The following is a 24312-nucleotide window of genomic DNA, read 5'->3' as shown; positions in this document are numbered from 1 at the left end:
AAGATAGATAGAATCTTGAGGTGGTTGGTTGTTCACTTAATTATAGTTGCTTTTCAAATGTTTTTACTTAAATGTTGATTTATGCAAAGGAGCCATATAGCCTTATTCTTGTCAAGCCTTCATATGCACACTATTTCCTTCACAACTTGCTGAGTACGACAAGTGCTCACTCTTGCTATCACCAAACACTTAGTTGGAGAAGGTATCGAGGAGTACACTGAAGGTGGATCATTCTAAGATGCTTTCTACATCGATGATGACTATGGAAGAGTCGTAAAAGATTAGAGTTTTCGTAGTTTTTTTAGTTCCACTGCAGTTTATTTGGTTCTTCGACCCTTAAAGGTCACTTTTGTAAGACATATAATTCGATTAAGTCTGGATATTGTAATGATTATCATCCATGAAGTCACTATATCTTGGGATTGATTCTTAGGCTCTACACATAGATGAGATTAGTTTGTTTCTTGAGCCAATCTCGACACAGGAATACAGGCGGCTATGGGATAACGACCACGAGGCCACAAGTCCTATCTCGAGTCAAGCGCTGGTCGCCACTGAGGGATTATCATGCTAAGGGTTGTCCTAGGCACCATAAACCTTAAATAGATTTGTAAGATATATAAACGCTCTAATGACATTTTGTCAGGACTACCCAAATTGTCTGCTCGAGGTCACCGGCCTCCTCGGAGGCTGCCAAGAGCTAGTCGATATGACTGGTCATGGTATCCCTAGGTGTTAGGCAAACTTGAACACCGTAGATCGAAGCAGCAAGTCGAATGGAGGAAACACCTGACTAAGGCAGTCATAGAAACTTGGTCACAGTATCCACTGGCTGTTCTCCCTTGTCGATCACTCCAGGTCCCTTTGCAATGCTAGCAGCTCCTCCTGACAGTCTGGTCATGGAAAACATGCCACAAAAGATGCAAGAGTCAGCTAGTCGAGTCTTACTTAGCTAGCCTAAGACAACACGTGGCTAAATCTGTGGCAAGACCGATGCACCTCAGAGATCACTCTACAGAGTCTCTCACTCGACCACAAACATAAGTTCACATTCGGCCACCGCCTCCCGACTACGCTGGTCAATGGTCTCGTCGAGGAATGTGGTCAGAAGCGTGGAGCGAGCAGAGGGGTCAAGAAACACAGGAACTCTACGACCATAGCAGTGACACAAGCCCATCAAAGAAATGGAAAACTTCATTCAAGTGTGACACAAGCCGAAGTTATAGTATGATTTGTACTCTTCAGTCTCCACCCAGAAGAGAGACCCTACAAACTCCACCAGCCCTTTGCACTGCAGGTGTGCCAAGCTGGAAAGGCTAGTGACCGAAGAAAAGGAGGCGAGGTGCTCGCTTCAGTGGGAGAATGCCATGCTTCGACAGGAGAATGCCACGCTCGTTGCTCGACACTCCAAGGTGATGGAGGATAAGTGAACAACCCACAGCTTTCTTCAAGACGCCTTTTAGGCAATATGGGGGCCCTTGAGGAGCATCGGGCTGGATACCACTGAACTGAAGGAAGAGTCCGGCGTAGGGCTGGGGCTACCCCATCCATGTCCTAGTGCAGAAGTTCACCCGGCTCTCGGGCATCCTGGTGGTGAGGGTAGCGGAGGACGTGGCCAAGGTGGTGAAAATTGTAGCGGAGTACGTTCTCCAGTGGTACCGTTGTCGCGACCCTAACTTCAACCTCGAGGTTGTCTGGGAGAGGGTCGTGACCGTCGGTCCCAAAGCTGAGACGAATTTGCTGATGGAGGTGGGTAGGATGGCAACTAGTGAGAGCAGGTCGAAGGCGAGAGCAGGCTCCATGATAGGCTCAGCAGGCATGGGGGTCATGGCATGTGCTTCTAGTGTTGGTGCCACTATTGGCTTGGGGGCTGGAGCATCCTACCGAGACACTAGAGGAGGAATTTCGGCCGAGGTCGATGATAGAGTTGAAGACCTACAGCGAAAACAAAGTGTGGAATCAGGAAAGGGACTCAAAGTATCTACATCTAACCGAGGGACTTACTGCGTGGGTAGAGGGGTGAGCAGCACTCTCACCCTCGTGAAGTCGCTGGGTTGACTTGGCAAGGAGGAGGCTATAGTTGTCGTCGATTCATGGGCGGTCAGTGTCTCACGGATGCATTTGGACGCCTCTGTGGAAGCCGAATCCTTCGTTGATATTTTCCCCTCTTTCATGGAGGCTTGGCGAGCAACGGTCTGGTCACCCCCGGTTGGCTTAGGGCAAGGCTGGTCACTCCCCTGTTGTCGGCACCACTCACAGGACCTCCGCCCGGGGTCAACGGTCGACTGCGAGCAGTGTGGTCACCCTGGCTAACTCAAAGGTGAGGCTGGTCACTTCTCTGCTGACTAGTTCTACTCGCAAGACCTCCGCCCATGGTCGGTGTTTGGCCCCGAGCAACCCGGCTGTTGCCACGACCAGACAGGTTAGGGGTGCGACTGGATGGGTTAGGATTAGGCAGAGGTGTGCTCTGTTGGGCACCGAGGTGGAGGTCATGGAGAACTACTCTACCTGAGATATCTTGATCAGAGTCCTCCAGAACCTCATAGATGATTGGGCACAAGGACATCGACCTCAAGGTGCAACGTCATCCATTGTGAAAATCTAACCTACAAAAAAGGCTCAGAGGCGGGAATTTTGAAAATGCCAAACATACCCTTCTGCGTGGTGCTCTCTTCGATGGGGTGAGATCACAGAATTGAAGTGCTCCGGTCGGAGGACTGTCTTTGCTCGAGGCAGCCGACATCAGGCTTCGGACTCGCTAGGTGTCAACATCATCATTAAGATCTAGACAAATTAGGAGATGTGAGAAGTTGCACACCTATTAAAAGAGGTGACACCAACAACGGCAGTGTTACCTGTGGAGCTCTCCCGTATCGTCATCCGGTCCATAGGGGGCACAACCAGCGCTTGATGAAGTCGCGGACAATATCCAACCCCATCAGCTTGATGTCTCGGAGCTGGCCAACCTGCTTGACCAGGGTCAGTTACTCTGGAGTAGTTGTGGGTGAACTCCCACAGTCGTATGTGACCTGTACTGACGCGCTCGACACTCGGAGGTTGTCCAAAGAGTTTTCCATCGCAAGGTAGAACCACTCCTTCCTCCAGCCTGATGTCGGCTACCTCAAGCACCATCGTGGAGGCATAACCCGCAACTTCCAGTGCCAGGCCGGTCACCGACTGGCAAGTGTAAAAGAACCAGAAGAGGTCGAGGCACGACTCGACCCCAATGACGTTCTTACACAAATGAGTGAATATGCTCAGCGTAAGAATGGAGTTGGGGTTGAGATGGAGGTGGAAGATGTCATAGAAGGAGATGGCGATGGTAAAGAACTCGGAGAATTATGGCAGGAGGCCGACCAAGAAAAAAGAGACAAGCTTCACGATCTCCCCCAGGCAGGGAGCGGTTACGCTCTCCCCGCTGCGGTACCAGGAGGACAGGTGATAGGGGAGTTGGCCAACATGGTGCATATACTGCAACCTTTTTGCATCGCACTTGGACTTAGGGAAGGCAAGCTCACTGCCGGTGAGCGCCATCGATCGACGGAGGAAGATGTTGCGGGGGCAAGAATGGAGATGGGGATGAAGGGGTCTGAGCGCGAAAGCTTTGATGCTAAGGGAAGCGATGAAAGGATTCATGGGGAACTATATTCTCTCCAATTTAAAGGGCCACTACAGTACCTCAACTGCTGTGGGGTCCGGTTCGTTCAAAATTCGAAAGGCCGCGCGTGGGGAACCAAAATTTCCTCGGATCCAATGGTAATTAATGTTTCTCTCTCCAAACATTCTCTCTCTCTCTCTCTCTCTCTCTCTCTTCATGTAACATCCTGAGTTTTAGCATATTAATTAATAGCAAATTTTACTCCAAATTAAAATTTTGTAATTAATTAAACCAAATAAAATCAAGGAAATATGTATATGAATAGATGTATACTAGTATGTATATATTCATATATATTAAATTGGCTAAGTATTCCAAATTGTACTACCTTAATTTCTAAACTTCTTTGTGCATTAATTGGTTCATGTACATTTGGTCTATTATTTTTATGGTTCTTTAAGTGGACATTTGAAATTGAATGTCTCTTAATTCAGATATCCCCATTTGAATTTATGACAAGACCTAACTCAAATCCAAATTCAAATATCTCTTTTGAATTTGTCTCAAAACCCTTTTCTTTTTTTCCCTTTTTATTTTTCTCCCCATGCCTAATCTTCCCTCCCTCTCTCCTTGTTCGGCTCGGCAAACCAGCCCACTGGCCCAGCTTCCCTTCCCCGTTCTCTCCCCGCTCTGTCTCCCCGCGCTCAGCCCACCGACGCGCCTCACTCGCCCCGGCAACCACATTGCGCAGCCCAGCCGACACGCCTACGAGCGTGTAGCCATCCACGCATCGCCCATCCGCCCACTCGAGCCTTCTCCCTCCTCCAGCGCACCGTCATCTGCCACCGCGACAACTACCATCCCCCCCCCCCCGGGGAAATATCGTCGCCTCCCTGCATTGAATGCACCAGCAACTTGTCCGCACTCTCTCCCCCCCCCCCTTTCTCTATCCTCACAGCATGTCGCCCGAGCTCCTGACGTCGTGCGACTTCCACGTCTGCGCATGCGCATGGCTGATGCAAAGCTACCATGATGTGGAAAAGATCACCGTTGTTGTTCTGTTCACCGTGGGTAGCACAACGTGTCACACCTCCTCTCTACTCATCCCTCCCCTTCTATAAATAGGGCAGCCCAGCCTCCATTTCACTGTTTCCCCACCTAGCCGCCACCACAGCACCGTCGCGCCACCAGTTCTCGCCGTTACGACCTTGCCATCATCGTTCTGTCCCCGTGAGCTGTTGAGGGGCACCAGGAGGGACGGTCAGTGCCATTTCTAGCCGCTGCGACCTTGCCATCGTCGTTCCATCCTCGTGAGCTACCGAGCGGCACCAGGAGGTCGCCACCGTCCTTGTGCCACCCTCTATCGCCCAAAAGCCCAACGAGAGCACGCCCACGCTGGAAGCCGAGCCGCTCCACTGCCACCGCTCCATTGCATCACCGGCCACCATCCAGCTTCTCGCTATTTTCAAGCTCAATGAGCATCCCCGTCCCCTTGCGCAACCTCCTAGCTAGCATGCCACAGTCCTAGTGCACTCTCTTCTCAGGGCCGTGTAAAACAGCATGTTTTTTCCCTCCACCACCGTGCCATGGTTGCCGCCGGCCTGCATATGCTCCTTGGGTGTGGTCCAGCCATCGTGCCGTGTAGCCTAGGAGCTCTAGGCTCCTTTTCCTTGCAGGTAGATCATGCGTAGAATAGGGAAGGTGCTGCTCGAGTTTTTTGCACCACTGTCGTCTTCTTCCGCCACCGTCTGGTGTTGCTCCAGTCACAGCTTGCCATTAGAGAACCCCTAGTCGAGTTCACCGTAGCACATAGGTGACCGGTGTTATCATCTCGCCATGGAACTCCAGTGGGAATGTGATTCCAGCGAGCTCATTAGTGTGGCTCCACCACTATTTCCCCCTTCCCTGCTTCGCTCGCCCATCGCACCCACGTGCCCACGCAAGCAAAGCCACCTTGGCTTGCTAGCACGGCCGGCCAAAGCAGGTCATGGCTCGGCCCGGTAACAACCGGCCTGCTAGGCCAGCCCAGCCACCAAAGGGTCGTGCCCTAGTGGGCCGACCCAGCTCCAAACCCCACAACACTAGTCGGCCTGACCCTAGTGGGCTAACCATTCTGTAGCCCAGAACTGTGTGGACCAAGCCTAAGCCCAGCCCAATCCAAGCCCATTTTGGAGAAAACCCAGCACTATGTAGTGGGTCCCACTGAGGTACTACTCATTGGGCCCTGGGTTACTATTCAGTGGGTCCCACCTATGAATAATGCAATTTTGTATTTCCCAATTTAATTTTGGATTAAATATTCTGGGAGTCATAACTTCTCTGTTTTGGCTCTGATTTTGGTGATTCTTTTGTTAAAATTCATCTAAATTTGATATCTACCTATCTATCATAGTGTGATATCCATTAAAGCTCATTTGGCTTTTCATTTATTGTTATTTTATTCTTCTATAGTATAGTTCATTATTGATCATAGTCGCATTTGCAAAACCAGCAAATTTTATGAGTGCTACGCCGAAAGCATCAGGAGTGAGGAAGATCCTGATTATGACCAAGGCTTAGAGGAGAATGTCAGAGAAAACAAGTCCTATCTCCTTGATCATACTGAACCTATGTTTTCAAATAATCTATAAGATCAACTAAACTTGGCTTATTATCACATATGCTATGTATTGCGTTTTCTTTCAAACTGCTTGTAGTAGTTAATCTTATCAACACTTGCCATTCCTTGAATTTCAGCATCTAGAATATATATCAACTTATGATTCTTGTCATTATCTATATTAACATTCGACGACGCCTTGATATCTAGCATGCTTAGGATTGAATACGTCTCCTCGAAGATGTTGTCTTGAAATGCATCTCTTCAAAGATATCGATTCACTGTTTATCAAATTAACCCATATACCATTTATCCTTGATTGTGGTGAATTCTATGATGGTTATGCAATCCTTGATGTCGTGTGGGATATGGCGGGAGATGTGTAAAAATAGGTGAAAACTATTTTGGTGGGAGCAGAAAGAGTAGTACACCAATCGAGGATGTTCTTAGGGGCTTTAGTTACCTCTATGGTATTCATTGTCAGAAGATGTCTACTCTAGCCGCTTAAGGACTGAGTCATTTCACCACCATGCTTAAGCCACCCTAGTGCAATCATGCGTCTTGCAAGTGTAGGACTTGGCTTTTCTTTCACCGGATTGAGTTGGGCATGATACTAGGAGACTGAGAGTAGCGAGCATTCAAGTGACAATTTGGCCCTCTGTTTGAATGTGCAAGGACCGATGACTTCTTAACAAGGGACCCTGGCATTTAGTACAAGACCTCTAGTACTTGTTGGGTCTCTAGAAAAGCTCAGCAGGAAAAGTGTTTAAAGAGTCTCGGTATGATTCGTCTTTTCGTTTGCAATGGTTGGAGGCTGAGTATATCATGTGGATACAGTGTACAAAATCTGTAGAGTGTAAACCTATTCGAATAGTCATGTCCACAGTCACGGACATGCGAAGATAGAACCTTTTTTACTAGACTTCGGGTGCGTGTGTCTTGATAAGTAAGTGTGTGGACTAGATATCCGTGAGATGAGGTTGATGACTAAATCCGCCAGGATCTGCGTGGTACTAGCGGTACACCAGATGTGATGATAGGGACTATGGAGTTAAGTGTAACCCCTCCCAGGACCAAAAAACTCTTAGATATGACTTGTTACCTATTTTTGAACTACTTTAAACTGTTTTAAAGTTAAAAGTAGAGAATAAAACTAAGACCTAGCATAAATTTCTTTGCACTTAAAACTAAACCGTAGAGCCTTATCCTTGAATTACCTTTATACATATATCAAATACTTAAAGTAGTATAGGACTTGCTGAGTATCTTCTGTACTCACTCTTGCTGTCATTCAGATGAGGAAACTGAAGATGACTTCATTAGAGGAGAAGGTGAGGATGAAGAGTAGACTTAGAAGTCGCGTTTGCACCCTATCTGCTTGTAACTTTGGGTCGTTGTCTTCTGCTATGCTTTTGTTGGTCGTTGGGTCAGGTTTGTAGGATGTAGTTTCCTGAGTCGACCACTAAAGTGGGCTACGTCGATGACCACACTCTAGGTGAACTTATGCTCAACTGGGGCCCAAGTGGTGCGACTAGGCCCAATCGTGACCACACGGCATGCAGCCACCACAGACCCCTACGGCAAACCACTCAACCACCACATCCACGATGGAGTTTGGGGGTTACTATCGATGTAATGGGTAAGGGGTGCCCTGTCAAGGGGCTCCCACACCACCAAATGTCAGTTGGCATTAGATATTTTCAATGCCATGGCCTCATCGCTCGTGTGACCAACCCTCTGGTGGCAGAAGGAGACCCTTCGACCAGCCCTTGCTGTTCGTAGGGCAGGTACTCACCTAACCTGTCATATCACATTTAATGTCTTTCACTCAAGTGTTTTTCCTTACTCTGGCACTCCCTTTCGGCGAGCTTGGTCTTGGCATGCGTGGTGCTATAATGACCCATCCCGTAACATTTAATGCTACGAGAGAGCCTCGCAGGCAAGTGTGACAATGGTTGGTGGATGGGACCAGAGCCAGATCTAGCACAAATTTTTAAGGGGGGCTAAGCCTGGCTCAAGTGCTTAGCAAACAATCATCTAGTTCAAACTTCAAAGCATGTATTACACAAACATAGTAGTAAAATATATATATATAACACATCAAAAAAAGAATATACCTCGATAATAGTCTAATATTCTTCAATCCTGACAATAACTCAATATTCTTCAATCTTTGTTTCAAATAATTATGAACATTAGAAGAAAAAGGTGAATAGAGCATACTACTAATTTAGTTTGAGCACTGACATCTAACGTTTTTTTCATGTCTTCAATCTATTTTATCATTTTGTCTAGGTGCAAGAGAAATAGACATATTTATTTGGTTAGTACTGGCACAAGCATCTAAAATTCACAGCTGGAAGCACGACTGCATAGGCTCACAACTTGTATCCACAGAATCATAGCAGATAGCCTCACACAACAATACAACATGATAGCAATACATGCATATAGGCATACAACATGTCAGCATATCTAGGCATCTAGCAAATTACAAATATACTAACCTAGGCACCTAGCACATGTGCAATTCTATTTTAAGAAATTTTATACCTTATGATCACTGTCCTCCTCCTTCGATTGTTTCAAAATTCTGTTCAAAGAGGCCAAGAACAAGCACATGCACGGATACATGCATCTCACTACCTATGTACCTCAAAAGATCAGATTTCTATTTCTGCAGCCTGCTCATGTTCGTGCTGCTACTTTCTTTCAGCTTAATGAGCGGTGGAGTGACTATTTTAAGGTGCCAGCTGTCTCCTTCACCTGCCTGCGCTGACCCCCTGAGGCCCTGCCCTCGCTGTCGGCCGCCGCTGCCTCTGCATATAGCCTACTCATGACTCTAGAACCGTCACCCCCTGCGGCTCCACCCACCTGCGTCATGCGGGCTGCAGTGTCAAGTCATCGACTGGTGGCTAGGTCGTCTGGTTATCAAAGCTCTACTGGTAGCAAACCATGTCATGCATTAGGCTCACAATGGGTTGCCGTAATGCTGCCTGCAGAGAACTGGGAATTGAGAAACTTAGTTGGGCTTGGGAGTTGACCGCTTGGCTCATGTGTGAACACTCTGGTCCAACTCGACTTTCAGTCTTCCACGGCCCTCCGCCCAGTCATAGACTCGTCTTCTTCCTCCCACATACAACCAAACTCGTCTTCGAGACTTCGGCTCTCCATGGAAAAAAATTGAAGGGGAGGGGGGAGGCTTTGGGGTGCTCGTAGGTGTGCCGGCCAGGTAGGGGGCTTGAGCCCTCCCCACCCCCCTGAAGATCCGCCCCTAGGGAGAGGGCAGACAGGACGACAAGAGCACGATGGGCGTGCCTATCTTTCTTCATGATGAGTTAGGAGTAATTGGCTTTGTCAGAAGTAGGACTGCTACAGAGTTTGGCACGATCCAGTTGTAAATATTCCTTTCCCCTGTTTATAAAGGTGGAGGACCCAGCTTGTAAGGACACGAAAGAACCGATTCACACATTCATAAAAAAAAATACACATGATGTAAAACTATTATCCCATGAGAGGTCTGAACCTGGATAAATTCTTATGTTCTTGAGTTCATTCGACATACACCCACAAGAAACACGGACTCACACGCCCATCTCCCGGTATATCCTAGATACATTTTCAGAGATCATCCTCGACAAAAAGATAGGCTTCATATTTTTGCCACTCTAAAGATTGGTTCGCATAATTGCCACTCAAAACATTGTCTCTTTGATTTTCTTTCCATTATACGATTTTAATTTGATTTGATTTTCTTTTATCAACTTACCCTTGTGAGGAGACCGTTTTACCCTTAGGTAGGGTTTGCATGCAGGATGGTAGGGTTTGAATGCAGGATGGTCTGGAATACGGAAATGAGGTGGTTATAAGCCGGTGGGTTTGGGATAAGGATATAAGATTTTGTATCGTTCTCTTGTTTGGATGTGTTAGGTTGGGTTTGGAATAAAATAATGAAAATATGGGAAAAAAGAAAAGCAGAAAATAATTGTGTCACCAAGAAACTTGTCGCCACCCATCTCATTGCTTCCACTCCTTTACCAGGCACCGACTGAGAGTGAGTTAGCAAACGAAAAGAACACACAATCAAAGGGGAAATAGATTGCTCGGTGGCCTTGCCGCTCGCAGGGAATATCAACGCGCTGTGAGCAGGCAAGTGAGGGCGGGCGGGCGACGGGAGCAGCGGCACTTCACGAGTCGGGCGCCATCAACGAGATCAGTGGTGGAGAGGACACTTCTGGTTACCAATCGAGCCCCATCCCAAGCCAATGCGCATGCAGAGCAATCAAATATGTCTTCCTATCTCATGCTTTGTACCTCGTGCTAGCTTCGAAGGAACGTGTGCGCCACGCCCATGGCATCGAGTGTGATGGCAGGTGGTAGAGACTACCATATAGTGACGGCACCCCCTCATTTCCCAGTCATAACCGAGCCATTCGATGTGTTTAGATAGCTGGGATATAAGCTCCTTATTTCCCATTCCCAAACCATTCTCATTTCACATTCCCGATACCCAAACATTAGTTTAGATCTATCATGCTAGCTGGAGTCCAAGCTAGTTCTCCACTGTCATTTGTCCTCTCTCCCTTCCCTGTCAAGGCGCAAGCGTGCGTCTCCCCGCTGCCTGCCCCCTCTTCTTTCCGCCCAACTTACTATTCGTTGGTAAGAAACACTAACTAGATGTATTTTTTTCATTTTTTTTCTAAGACTTATTTATTCTGGACGATAGATCTATTTACCTACTTTTATGATCAATTAAATCCAAAAATTTCCAAAAAGAAAGAAAATAGGTGTTCGACTAAGTTAAACACTCATTCCCAATGTCATCCCTGCACAAAGTAGATAATTTTTCTGAGATGTCTAACACTTGAGCTAAGTGTTGGAGGGGCCATGCCCCCTCACTGGCCTGTGCAAAGCTCTTCCACTACCAGGAGACCTAATGTTTCAACTTTCTTTCCTCTTGCTTGTCACTTTTTGCACCCTAGTTAGGGCAGGTTTGGTCCATTTCACCTGAGTGGAATTTTTCTGGATGGATTGTCTCTAAATACTACATTTTGGGCGTGTTTAGTTGGATGTATATCCCTGAATGAAAAATGATCATCCTATTTTTAGATGTATTTAATTGGATAGCAAGTTAGATGAAGTGACAAATAGAGAAAATATTCCTCCTAAATGCTAGCTCAACTGATCATGTGAAAACTGTTGGATGAGGTCTCACATAACCCGCTCGACTCCCCTGTTGTCCTGTTTCTCTCACCTTCCCTGTTAGAAATTAAGCACGATAGAATCAAACACGAGATATGATTTTTATGTGGAAAACCCTTGCAGGAAAAAATCACAGACACTAATCGGCGATCTTCGCTATATCAGGGATGCGTACAATGCAGGGGATTACAATGAGTGTTTCAACTCGCCTTGCAGCTTATAAGATATATTTATAGGGGTGAACATATATGACTCGAGTCTAATACGGACTGTTTAGAAATGTGGGCTGAAGGCGTCCCTTGTATGGCTCAACAATAATTCGGATCACAATCCAACAAACTCAAAATTGAGACAAATTCTATCTTGTAGCAAATAAAAAATCATCAATGAACTCCCTTCAATAATAATATCACCAACACCAAAAGTCTCTATAACTCAAACTGAAATACCCACTAAACTTAAGCATAACTTAAATTTAGTAGCAGGAACTGGCTTTGTCATCATATCAGCAGGATTATCATGAGTACTTATCTTGGATTTAATATCACCTTGAGCAATAATATCTTGAATATAATGATACCTCACATCAATGTGCTTTGTTCTTTCATGAAACATCTGATCTTTTGTAAGGCAAATAGTACTCTGACTATCACAGAAAATATTAACGCAAGAATTATCTTTACAAAGCTCAGTATACAAACCTCTCAGCCAACAGCTTCTTTATATGCTTTAGAAATAGCCATGTATTCAGCTTCAACAGTCGATAACGTAACAGTAGCCTGCAAACATGCTTTCCAACTAACAGCACAACCACCAATAGTGAAAACATAACCTGTGAGAAATCTCCTCTTATCCAAATCACCAGCATAATCTGAGTCAACATAACCAACAAATCCATCTCCAAATTTTCCAAACTGCAAACAAGTATTAGAAGTACCACGCAAATATCTAAAAATCCACTAAATAACTTTCCAATGCTCCTTGCCAAGATTAGACATAAATCTACTAATAACACTCAGTGCAAGAGATAAATCATGACGAGAGCAGACCATGGTATACATAAGTGAACCAACTACACCTAAATATGAAACTCTAGACATGTACTAAATATCATAATCTAACTTAGGACATAAAACTGAAGATAATTTGAAATGCACAACTAATGGAGTACTCACTGGTTTTGCATCATGCATATTGTAGCAAAAATATCCCAATTAGGCCATGATTGTGATTTTGGTGATTAATGACAACATAGTCACTGGGACTAACATGTTTGTCAAGAATATATGTTAGTAAGTTTCATTGATGCAATACATGAAGAAGCTACCGAAGCCGAGACAAAGTTTGGTTGAATTGGAAAAAGTTTCAGGAGAAATGACTTCACCGAATGGCCCGATGTTGACATGGTTGAACACATTGGAGCATTGTGTCCAGAGGTATTGGACCTCACCGAATGATACGGTGCTCAGAGGAGGATACACAACAAAGCATTTTCACCAGAGAAGGTTGCAGCTGTTGAAGATCGAAGGTCAACACGCCAGAAGGTCCGGTGATGAAGAGAAGTACACCAGATAATACACCGGATAATGAATAGTGCAAAGATGAAAAAGAAGCAGAAGACCCCACCGGATAGTATGGTGATTGATTTGAACACACCGGAAGAATGCACCGAAGCATTTTTGACAAAGGGGAGAATGCAGTGACCTCACCGGAAGGTCCGGTGCTCTGAAGATGTGTACACCAGAGCATATTTTCCAAAGAGGGTTGCATTGGCTCGGTAGGCTAAGGATAACACATCGAATAGTCTGGTGATGAAGTTATGTGCACAGGAGAATACACCGGAGCAATTTACACAGAGAATATGTTGGCTCGGATGGCTAAGGTATACTAACCGGAAAGTCCGGTGATGAAGATGGAGTATACACTGGAGTATCCGGTGTTCACAGAGGCTTGAGTGGGGTTCCAACGGCTAGTTTGTGAGAGTGTACTCACCGGATGATCCGGTGTTAGTAATACTGTTCTCACCGGATCATCCGGTGTTAATAGCTTTTTAGAGTGTTTGGGTTAACAGCTAGTGCACGAGTTTGAGGCTATAAATACCCCTTCACTCAGTCATTTGAGTGTGCTTGAGTCTAGAGAAGTTTATATACACCTGAGAAGACATTCAAGCCACTAAATTGCTTAAAGTGATCATCCAAGGCGATTAAGCACAAGATTAGTGAGTGATTAGTGCTTATAGGCCTAGAGAGTGAGTTGCTAGGTGATTGTTACCTAGAGAATGGATCAAAGAGTGATCCAATAGTGTACCTCTTGGTACGTCAGCACCTTGGAGTCTTGGTGACTCGCCGGCAAGCTTATTGACCCTTCAACTTGGTGTGGAGAGGCGGCAAGGCGATTGTGCGGGGATGCGGAGACCCTTGCCTTTGTGGCCTAAGCTCCGAAGTGATCATGGTGGTGAGGAACCGAAAGAGAGGCTAGTGGTGAGACCTTTCCTTAGTGGCTTGGTGGCTCATCCGGGTGGAGGCCTTGTCTTTATGACTCGGTGGTTCAAAGGCCGTGACCAGGTGCCGACCTGGAGCATATCCTTTGTGGAGCTCCAACATGGACTAAGGGTGACATTCATGCCATTGATGTCACGGAAAAAAATGTATTGAGTTTGCTCTCTCTACCTTATTTATGTTTCCGCATTTACTTACTTGCAATTTACCTTCTTAGATAGGTTGCAAGTGATTTGATCGGTAGAGTAGACACACTAGATAAACCTAGAGCACATTTAGATAGAAATTGATATAGGTTTATCTTGTGTTGTTTTGAAGCCGAAATAGTTTTAAGTGCCCTAATTCACCCCCTCCCATCTTAGGATATCACCGATCCCTTTCACATATTAAAACGACGAAGGACCTTCTCAATATAGCCTTGTTGACTAAAATATAACTTGCAAGCTTTCATGTCTCTAATGGTCTCCATGCCAAGATTTTTTTTTTTTTTTGCTACAGCTAAATCCTTCATCTCAAATTCATTACTCAACTGTGATTTCAATTTGACTATTTCTGATGTATCCTTTGCAAGAATCAACATATCATTGGCATAGAGAAGCAAATAAATAGCTAAACCATTAATAATATTCAAATAAACACAGTTATCATAATCAGAACACTTAAAATAATTAGAGAGCATAAAGAAGTCAAACCTCTTGTACCATTATTTAGGAGACTGTTTCCAATCATAAAGAGATATCTTCAATTTACAGACAAAGTCTTCTTTTCCAGGAATAACAAAACATTTAGGTTGATCCATATAAATGTCTTCATCTAACTCTCCATGTAAAAATGCAGTTTAACATCTAATTGCTCAAGTTCATAATCATGCATAGCAACAATACTGAGTAAAGTGTGAATAGAATTGTGCTTCACAACAAGGGAGAAGACATTATTATAATCAATATCTGAAATTTGGCTATAGCATTTAGCAACCAACCTTATTTTATACATTGCTGCTTCATTAGGAGAAATACTCTCCTTTCTTTTGAAAATCCACTTGCAATGAACAAGCTTCTTCTCTTTTGGCAATTTCACTAAATCTCAAGTACCATTCTTTTCAAGTGACTCCATCTCATTTTGCATTGCAGTCATTCAATTATTGCAATCAGCAGAAGTAATAGTCTCATTATAATTAGAAGGTTTTGCATTACCTTCAACATCTTCTGCACAACTCAAAGCATAAGTAACAATATTACACTCATCAATTAACCTCTTGGGTGGATTAGTTTGCCTTCTAGGCCTGTCAACTGCAATAGAATGTTGTGTAGGCTGCACAACGAAAGAAGAAAGTGGAACACTAGATGAATCATGATCTATAAATAAATTTTTAGCAATAGGTTCATCTTGGATAACAGCATCTGGTGTACTTTCTGCATTAATAAAATTCTTTACCTGCACGCTAGAACTTTGCTGACTCTGAACAAGAGCATTAGACAACATAGTAGATTCATTAAAGATAATATTCCAACTAATCATCACCTTTGTGTTGCAGGATTCCACAATTTATAACATTTAACACCATATTTATAACCAAAAAAGATGCACTTAATAGCTCTAGACTCCAATTTACCATTATCAATGTGAGTATAAGCAGGACAACCGAAAACTCTCAATTCTAAATAATCAGCTGGAGAACTAGGCCATATCTCAATTGGAGTTTTCTTATCAATAACAATGTTGGATCATCGATTAATAAGATAGCAAGCAATGGAAGCGGTTTCACAACAAAAACGCCTCGAGATGATAGTTTTGTTCATACGCTCAGCTACATCATTTTGTTGTGAAGTATCAGGAGCAATGTAGTGCCTCACAATACCTTCAGACTTATACTATGAATCAAATTCATAAGAACAAATTTTCATCTTATTATCAATGCGAAGTTTATTTACCTTTCTTTTCGGTTTGTCTTTCAACCATAACCTTTCACTCTTTAAATACTTTTGATTTATTCTTCAAAAAATAAGACTAAACTCTCCTTAAGTAATCATCAATAATAGTTAACATATAACGAGAACCACCTAGTGAAGGCCTACGAGATGGTCCCATAAATCAAAATGCACATAATCAAAAATACCTTCTGTTGTATGAACCGAAGTGTTAAGAAAAATTTCACCCTCTTACGTCTGCCAAAAATACAGTGCTCACAAAATTCTAGCTTACTGATGCTATGTCCATCAAGAAGACCTCTCTAGCTCAATTCTATCAAACCAAGTTCACTCATATGCCCAAGACCTATATGCAAAAGATTAGTAGCATCATAATCTGATAATGAATGTGAACTTATAGCAACATCACCTATGATTGTAGTGCCTCGGAGATGATATAAATTGATAGACTTCAAATTATCTTTCATTACTATATGTGAACCTTTTTTTCACTTTCAAAATATCATCTTCACTAGACCAATCATACCCTTTATTATCAAGAGTACTCATGGAAATAAGGTTCTTTTTCATACCTGGAATGTGTCTCACATCTGTCAAGGTTCTAACAATGTCATCATGTATATTTATCATAATTGATCAAATTCCAACAATTGAACGGGGGTTGTTATCACCCATCCTAACAAAACCAGCATCTTGAACAGAATTGTTCATAGTGAACCAATCTCTATGTATGCATGTATGAAAAGATACAATAAAGTCAATAATCCATTCATCACCACTACTAGCACATCCAGCAAAAGCAACGAGAGTCTCTCCATCAGAACTATTATCGGAAGTAGCAACAAAAGTTTTACCTTCTTCATTAGATTTATCTTTCCTCTTTTCTTTATTCTTTAACTTGTAATATTTAGATATGTTATGATTATCTTTCTTGCAATACCTGTAGAATTTTTTTTGTTTCTAGACTTCGAATGACCCATGTAACCATTCGAACTTCTACCTCTTTGGCCATGATGTAAGTTCTTTTTCTTTATCCTACCACACACAATCAAACCTTCTTTATAGAAAGTCAAGCTATCAGTGGGCACCATATGTTTTATCTTTTCCTTAGCATGCAATACCTTATAAATTTCTTTTAAAGTTAGTGTATTATGACTATATAATATGGTATCTCTTAAGTTTGCAAAAGAAATGGGCAATAAACACAAAAGAACATCATCATATTTTACCTCCATAGACTGTAGGCCAGCACTGATTTTCTTAAAGACCAAAAGATGATTCAACATAAAACCACCCTCTTGTAATTTGTACGTGAACAGTTTTATCTTTAAATGTATTTTGTTGGTCAAATCATTTGACATGCAGATTGATTCTAACTTTAGCCATAAAGTAGTAACGATTTTCTCTGACAAAACCTCCTGCAAAATATTATTTGATAAATAAAGATGAATTTGTGATAAAGTCTTACGATCCTTTCTCTTTTCTTCATTGGACCAAAACTTTTGATATTTATTTTTAAAATTATCAAGAATATCATCCAAATCAGTATGCGCAAAAACAATCCATATCTTTGTTTGCTATGGAAAAAACCTTGTATCATGATCTAGCAACATAATACCATATTTTATAGGAGGCATGTTAGAAATAATCCCTGAGTGCACGTAGAAAAATCAGCCAAAATATCAATTAAGCACAAACTCTGGTACGCTTTCCTTGTGTGCGCTTAGCAAAACATTAATTTTGGAAGCGCAGGCTGGAAAACGAATTGAGGCACAGAGAACGGAGACGGCTGCGATCCAGTCCACAGACTTCGACTGCAACACGGAAATTTCCGTATTAGCCTGCGTGCAGGAAACACCACTCTGACGAGAAAAACTCGCCGAGTAGCAGATTCGTCCCACAAATAGCACGACGGCGCAAGGGTGCCCGACAATGATGGCGGCACGAGTGCGCAGGAATCGCGCGGAGGAATCTTGAGAGCGCTGCGAATTCGACGAATCTCAGAGGGACGGGGACGAACCGGACGTTGGAAGAAAACCGATCAAAAAATTTTCTCGTTTCTGGTGTATGCAATCTGGCTTGTTACCGTGTGTTAGGAATCAAGCATGATAAAATCAAATACGTTTTTGCTAGAAAAACTACATACGACAATTTTTACTATATAAAAAATATATATTATATAATAGATTATAATAAACGTATCTATTTTTATTGTAACTTATAAAATATATTTATAAATATAAATAAATACGACACAAATTTAATACAAACTATTAAAAAAAACGAAAAAGGTGCCAACAAAAATTGGAATCACGATCCAACATTCCCCCGACTCCGTCCGCTCGTTCCTCTCACCGCTCGCTCCCACCACCCTCCCCGTCCACCCGAGCCGCCCAATCCCTTCCACCGCCGACGCGCACAGCCTCAGCTCTGTCGTTGCGGCCGTGGTAAGTGCGCCGCCCAGGGACTTCTGCGTGATCAGGCAGGGGTGGGCCACCGTCCGCAGCCAGACCGCCTTTCGCGCCTTCCTGGTAGGCTATCCGCCGCCGCCACTATCGCTCGATCTTGGCTAAAAATTGCAGCAATAAGGATGGCATTTGGAGTAGTATGGTCACAGGTATTCTGTCACAAGGTAACAGATACCTTCACACTAACCTGTCATACGTTACGTCATAATATTTTAGGTAGCCATGATGTCAGCTACCAAGCTTTGTAGAAAGGGGAAACATGATTTGTTTGATCTAACTACTAACTTTGTTTCTAAACGTCCCTCTCCTACAATCAATTTATCTTGGAAATCTGGAATGGGTTGAGTCCTGCGAAGGATAGCACTCTCTTAGTGAATTCCCTATGAACAACTGACATGCTGCATAATGATCTGATCAAGTTTAGCAGGTAATTGTGTTTACGTTAGGTCCTTTTTTTCCTGCGGTCTTAGCCTTGCAAGTGAAACTATGAAACTGATATGTAACTATCATTTTATTGTGCTGGGTCGTCAATATTGAGATGTTGAGTTACTATTATGTTCTTCTTCAACAGTAATGTCATATCTGCTGTCATTATTACTGCTTCAAAGCCGACACCTAATTTTTGCTCACTCTGTCATTAATTCTTTTGTCCCTGTTTTCATTTGTTTCTTTTTCAGTTCAGAACGCTGCTTTTGTGTCTGTAAAGTTCTGTAATTCTGCAGGAGCAAGATGGGCATTATTATCATCATCTCACTAGTCATTCTTTTGGCACTAGGAGCTGTCTTTGTAATCTCAAAGTCCCAAAACAAAGGTACAGGCTGCAGCGTCTATTCGTCCGTGATTATAACAAATTAAGTTGAAAGTGTTGTATCGCTAACTACTTTTTGCAGGTAAATCAAAGGAAACCAATTCAAGAGCCTATGGAAAGGTAAACTGTTCATCTTTCATATTTAATACGCTGGTTTTTTGAACCTTCATGACATGCTGCATTACTACTAGACAAATTTCTTGAATGACAGCCTTTTCTTTTTAACAGAATGAATGACTGCTTTTCTCAAACAATTTTTAGTATGTTTTCTGCATTCAGACATCTAAGAGCTATGCAAAGGAAGATGTTTCTAAACATAACACGAGGAAGGATTGTTGGGTCATCATCAAGAATAAGGTTGTATAAATGCAGTGGCCACCTCAGTTTGTCCCTAACTCCCTGTTCAGTGCCCTTTAGTTGAAAATAGGAACTCCGATTTTTCAGGTCTTCTAAATTTGTCTTTGGTGGTTGAACCAGGTTTATGATGTCACTGCTTATGTGGAGGAACATCCAGGTGGAGACGCCATTCTACACAACGCTGGTGGTGATTCCACGGAGGGCTTTTTTGGGTGCGTAACTTATATTCTTTGTTACACCTCATAGCATGTTCTGTCATTGCTTCAGTGGCTGGAATTGTTTCCGTAGTGACTACTCCCTTCGGTCACAAAATTCCAACGTTTTGGACGTTGACACGTCTTCAAACAAGTTTGACCGACAATTTCTACTGTAATATGTCTATAAAGCTAAATAAAATTAAAATAATATGGAAGTACTTTGAGACAAATCTATACATGCGATTTTTCATGTATCCAACCTAAATACTTACAAAGATATTGAAAGTTAAACTTTAGGAAGTTCGACCACATGTTTGATTAATTTGTGAAGTGTGTGTAGAGGTAGTATAACTATAAACTGCTGTTTAATAGGACATCCAGAATTTTTCACATAGCATGTCTTTTTATAGCGAGAGGATTCAAGTAGGAATTTTTTACTAAATTCTTTCAAGGGGTGTTATGGCCTTTAAATATCTGTAATCTTAAAACTGTGGTGCTCGAATGGACCAAACTAGTCAAGATTTCCCAGCATAATTTCAGTTTTGTTCCTACTACATCTGTAAGGAACATTCTAGGAAAGGAAGTGAAGACAATGATAGTTTTGTTCTCCTAATAAGCAAAGATCGCTAGGTTCTCAATTTACCATCTTGTTCCAGAAAATGCTACTGCTTCCATCTTTTAAAGTTATACGCAAGTAATTCCATGCTTTGGGTGTTTGGCTGATGCTCATGTACTCAACAAAACCAGAAAAATTGTCAGATGCTCTGCTATATGTTTCCTTAGCAGAAAAGGATTATTTGAGTATTTTTGGTTTTACACTAGGGTAAATCTCATGCTAAATTAAAATCAGACCACAAATTTGGCTAAAACCTGTTTGCATGTTGAGCTAAGTTGCCACTATTTTGACTACACAAAATTGTGCTGTATCGGCTTCTGCAAATGAGAACCTGACCTAGCTCACTCCGGTTTTGCTCAAATCCACCCTTAACTGTAAGATGAAACAGGAAATGAAATGATATTAATAGACATGTCTTTATTATCATGCTTTCCTCTGGACGGAAATACCTCATAACTATGACTTCTCTAGCGCCACTTCCATGCTTCTGCTTGAACAAAACCTATCTCTGATTTGCTGTTTTTCTCTCAATTTGATGTCATTCTTCTCTCTGGATCTGCAGCCCACAACACGGCACTAGAGTCTTCGATATCATCGAGGATTTCTGCATTGGTGAATTGAATGCTTCATGATATAGCAGAGCATGTTTCGGGTTCATGGAATTTTTCTTGAAATCAAAGTACGAGACGTTGTAGATTATCCGTGTTTCATCCGGGCAATCGTTTTGCAATTGTGATCAGGGCTGTCCTAAGCTTTGTGATGTTTTTTCTGCTGGAAGTCATTCTGACCACTACTTGCATGTTTTCTTGTTCGATTGAGATCCTGAAACCCTTGCGACTACTTCGACTCATCATAATCCGTTTTCGTGATTGGGTTCATCGACTATTTGACAGAAAGGATGTTAAGCATAACATAGCGAATCGTTCCTAAGAGAAGGAATTCTGGGACTGAGCAGAACTTTCCATAGTATTTTTTTTTTTTTTTTGGCTTGCGGATTGAAATCAACAAAACCCAACCCAAGAAGTTGAGAAGTGGAAAAAACAAAGGGGAATGAAACAAGAGAACTATTCAGATATCCTAAAGCTGGCTGCTTTCTGCTACAGCTTACACGTGCACTGCACAGTCTGCACTGATCTTAGGAAGAAGCTCCTCTGCTCTTCCCTCCTGTCATGGACAGAGCTGCCTGTCACACTTGCAAATGTTCCTTTTCCCCTCATGGAAAGAAGAGGCTGGGCATTGCGTCGGCGCCATAGGGTTCGAAGCTCGCGTCGAACCCAAAGTACTCAGGCATGGCCATGAACTCGGTGTCCAGCGGCGATGGCTGGTGCGCCCCTGACACCGTGGCGATCGCTGACACCACCTCCTGGAGGTCGCCACCCGATGTCCATTCCCTGTACCCGGGCACAGGGCCCTGGGACACGCCCAGGTATCCATTGGAGTCCGAGCCGACGGGCGAGGCCAGCGACCACGGCGACGATGCGCCCCGCGCCGGGCAGCTCTCTGGCGTCAGCGGCGGGAGGGCCGCGCTGCCGATCATGCCGTCCGTGGTGACCGTCAGCCCGGCGGCGAGGCCATGCAGCAGGCTCAGCGCGTGCGGGTTGTGCTGCGGCTTCGGTTGCGGCCTCTTGGCGTTCCCGCCGGTGCCGGGCTTGCAGGTGTGCTCGCCGTGGTAGACGACGTCGAAGAGCGCGGGGTCGTCGTCGGTGCGCTGCACCTGCTTGGTGGCCGGGCAGTTCTGGGAGTTGCGGTGGGTGCAACGGTAATATGCCCGCGGGTGCTTGGCGCCGAGGATGTCCTTCTGGCCGTACTTCCTCCAGCAGTGTCCGTCGTCGGCGGGGCCCTCGGCGCCGCCCGCCGCGCTCATGCGCACCTGGCTCGCCCACCGCGCCGTCACCTTCCGCTTCTTGGGGCTGGTGGTCCGGAAGGGCTGCTGGTCGCACCCGGCGTCGCTGAGCGGGCTGGGCGAGCCGGAGAGCGGCGGCGTGGCGGGGAAGTGGTGCGCGGTGACCATGCCGATGGAGCGGTCGGTGAGCGCGACGATCTGGTGGGCGATGCTGCGGCAGAACTCGACGGAGGTGTCGGAGGGCGCGTGCAGCTGCAGCTCGAGCTGGCGCACAAGCTCCTGCACGCGGACCAGCTCCGAGACCAGCCGCGCCCTCCCGCCTTCCTCTGCGCCCTCCATTGCTGCGAATTCGGTCGGAGCAAGAAGTGATCGATGCGCAGTGGTCGGGGACCAAGAATGGCTCTCGAGGAGGAGGAGTGGTGGCGCTGAGGTGAGAGGAGTGGAGGGAAGCGGGGAGGCGAGCGCGCCTCCTTATAAGGCAGGGAAGGGGGAAGCGCGTTGCGGAGGAGATGGGTGGATTGGAATTTCGAGTGAAGTCAGGCGAGGCGACGAGGAGGAGGTTTGACTGACCGGAGGTGGTGTAGACCGCCCTATGATTGGCTGCCGCCGTGCCGGGTCGGCTTTGGGTTCTCCAGAGTGCTATCATCCAAGATCATTTTTTTATGGGTCAATCCATGATCCTTCTCTGCGATCTGTTATGTTCTGCACAACTCTCTGATATTTGATCCTTAATTTTTTGGGGGAGGAAGAGATATTTGAGCCTTTATAACGCCAACAAAGGTACTCATGGATCATTCGCTTCTTTAGCGGATGATAGAGATTCTTGGCAATCTTATGAATTTTTTTCGGAGCTAAATTACTCTTCTTTGTTGTGATGTTGGTGTTCGCCCTAGTTCAACTATGCTAAATAAGATCTTTTATTACGATGAGTTGAAAAGTTGGTGAAATAAAATGACAAGGAGAAGTGGTTAGAGAAGATGATAGATGCATTCGGGATCACACTTTGCTTGGATTTAGAGGATAACCTCGTAATGTTGAGTTGTTCGTATCGTAGAAAATATACGGACACATATTTTTTATAACATAGCAATGCATAATTTAAGTGATGCAAGTCCACTTAATAAGGAATGCGACCTGTTGTGCTCCTCCTTTTAGATGTTAATCTGATACTTCACTTTGCCAGTTTGACTTGATCGGGAGTTACATTATGCATATGATGTTTGACCGTTGAAGCACGTAGCGGGTCGGGTTCGGACGGACGGGATCCGCTACTGGAAGAACACGGCGCGCCAGGACCATCAGAATCTTGGACCGGTTCCACGGTCTCGCTAATCTCTCTTCTCCCTCCCTCTTCCCCATCCAGACAGAGCTGCAGCAATTCAATTTTTCACACCACGTGCATTGGATAATTTTCAAAGTCAGAATTGCTGACCGGTTCAAACCTTCTCTCTCTCTCTCTCTCTCTAAAAAGTACTATGAATTTCCTCTGGCTTTCTTTCTTTCTTTTTTATTTTTTTCTTTCTGTTGCTGAACTATAGTACAACCTGCAGGCTAGGGCATGGTTTGGTAGGTTGGCGAGAGTGAGAGCAGCAGCGGTCTAATTCCGGTCCAATTTGTTGCGACTTGAGCTTAAGAGTTGGAAGTAAATTTTGATTTGTTGGGCTCCTGGGTCCTAGTTTGACCTATTTTTGGTTCACTTGCATTCGTCACAAGTGTTCTTTGTATGTTCAAATGACATCATTCCTGATGATTACATGTCGCTTGGTTTTTGTTCTTCGCTCTACCATTTTACATTTGTCACGCAAATTTAAAGCTTGATCCGCCGGGCAAGGAGTATTGGACATTAGGTTCAAAAAATTTCCAAATGATTTTATATTGTAAAATAGTCGGTACAATACCAACTAGGTTCAACGAGAAAAAAAAAAGACTGATCACGAATAAATTTGGCTTATGTTTTCTCTCTAACCCCTTACATTTTTAATAATTTGGTTCAAACATAATGTGCTCAACTATTGTAATAAAAGAACAGTAACAATTTTTTTAGCACCCTTCTAATAATCATGTCTTAAAACAATAGTACACAGATGAAAGCCTAACGTTTCTTAACTGGTTGGAAAAACTATAGTTGCATGACCGTTGTGGGCTCTCATGACGCGGGGGACAACCTATCCTGGGGTTTCGCTCTCATCACCAGCCCT

General features: G+C 44.0%; 2 protein-coding genes across 4 annotated transcripts; one reads left to right on the top strand and one right to left on the bottom strand.

Moving 5' to 3' along the window:
• Positions 1-18125: 18125 nt before the first annotated feature.
• Positions 18126-21158, top strand: LOC133898952 (cytochrome B5-like protein). 3 transcript variants are annotated; one of them, XM_062339788.1, is made up of 6 exons: positions 18126-18356; positions 18971-19104; positions 19184-19221; positions 19363-19458; positions 19579-19670; positions 20834-21158. In XM_062339788.1, the coding sequence occupies exons 2-6, from the start codon at positions 19023-19025 to the stop codon at positions 20901-20903; spliced, it is 378 nt and encodes a 125-aa protein (XP_062195772.1). In that variant the 5' UTR covers positions 18126-18356; positions 18971-19022; the 3' UTR covers positions 20904-21158. The 3 variants fall into 3 exon arrangements, with proteins under 3 accessions (XP_062195772.1, XP_062195774.1, XP_062195773.1); XM_062339790.1 differs by having other exon boundaries at positions 18129-18356; positions 19381-19458; XM_062339789.1 differs by lacking the exon at positions 18126-18356 and having other exon boundaries at positions 18422-19104.
• A 61-nt stretch (positions 21159-21219) lies between these two features.
• Positions 21220-22574, bottom strand: LOC133898951 (transcription factor WRKY19-like). Its single transcript, XM_062339787.1, has one exon. The coding sequence runs from the start codon at positions 22451-22453 to the stop codon at positions 21485-21487; it is 969 nt and encodes a 322-aa protein (XP_062195771.1). The 5' UTR covers positions 22454-22574; the 3' UTR covers positions 21220-21484.
• Between the last annotated feature and the right edge of the window lie 1738 nt (positions 22575-24312).

The sequence above is a fragment of the Phragmites australis genome, chromosome 18 (assembly GCF_958298935.1).
Source record: "Phragmites australis chromosome 18, lpPhrAust1.1, whole genome shotgun sequence".
Classification (NCBI taxonomy): domain Eukaryota; kingdom Viridiplantae; phylum Streptophyta; class Magnoliopsida; order Poales; family Poaceae; genus Phragmites; species Phragmites australis.
This window is presented reverse-complemented; position numbering and strand designations above follow the sequence as displayed.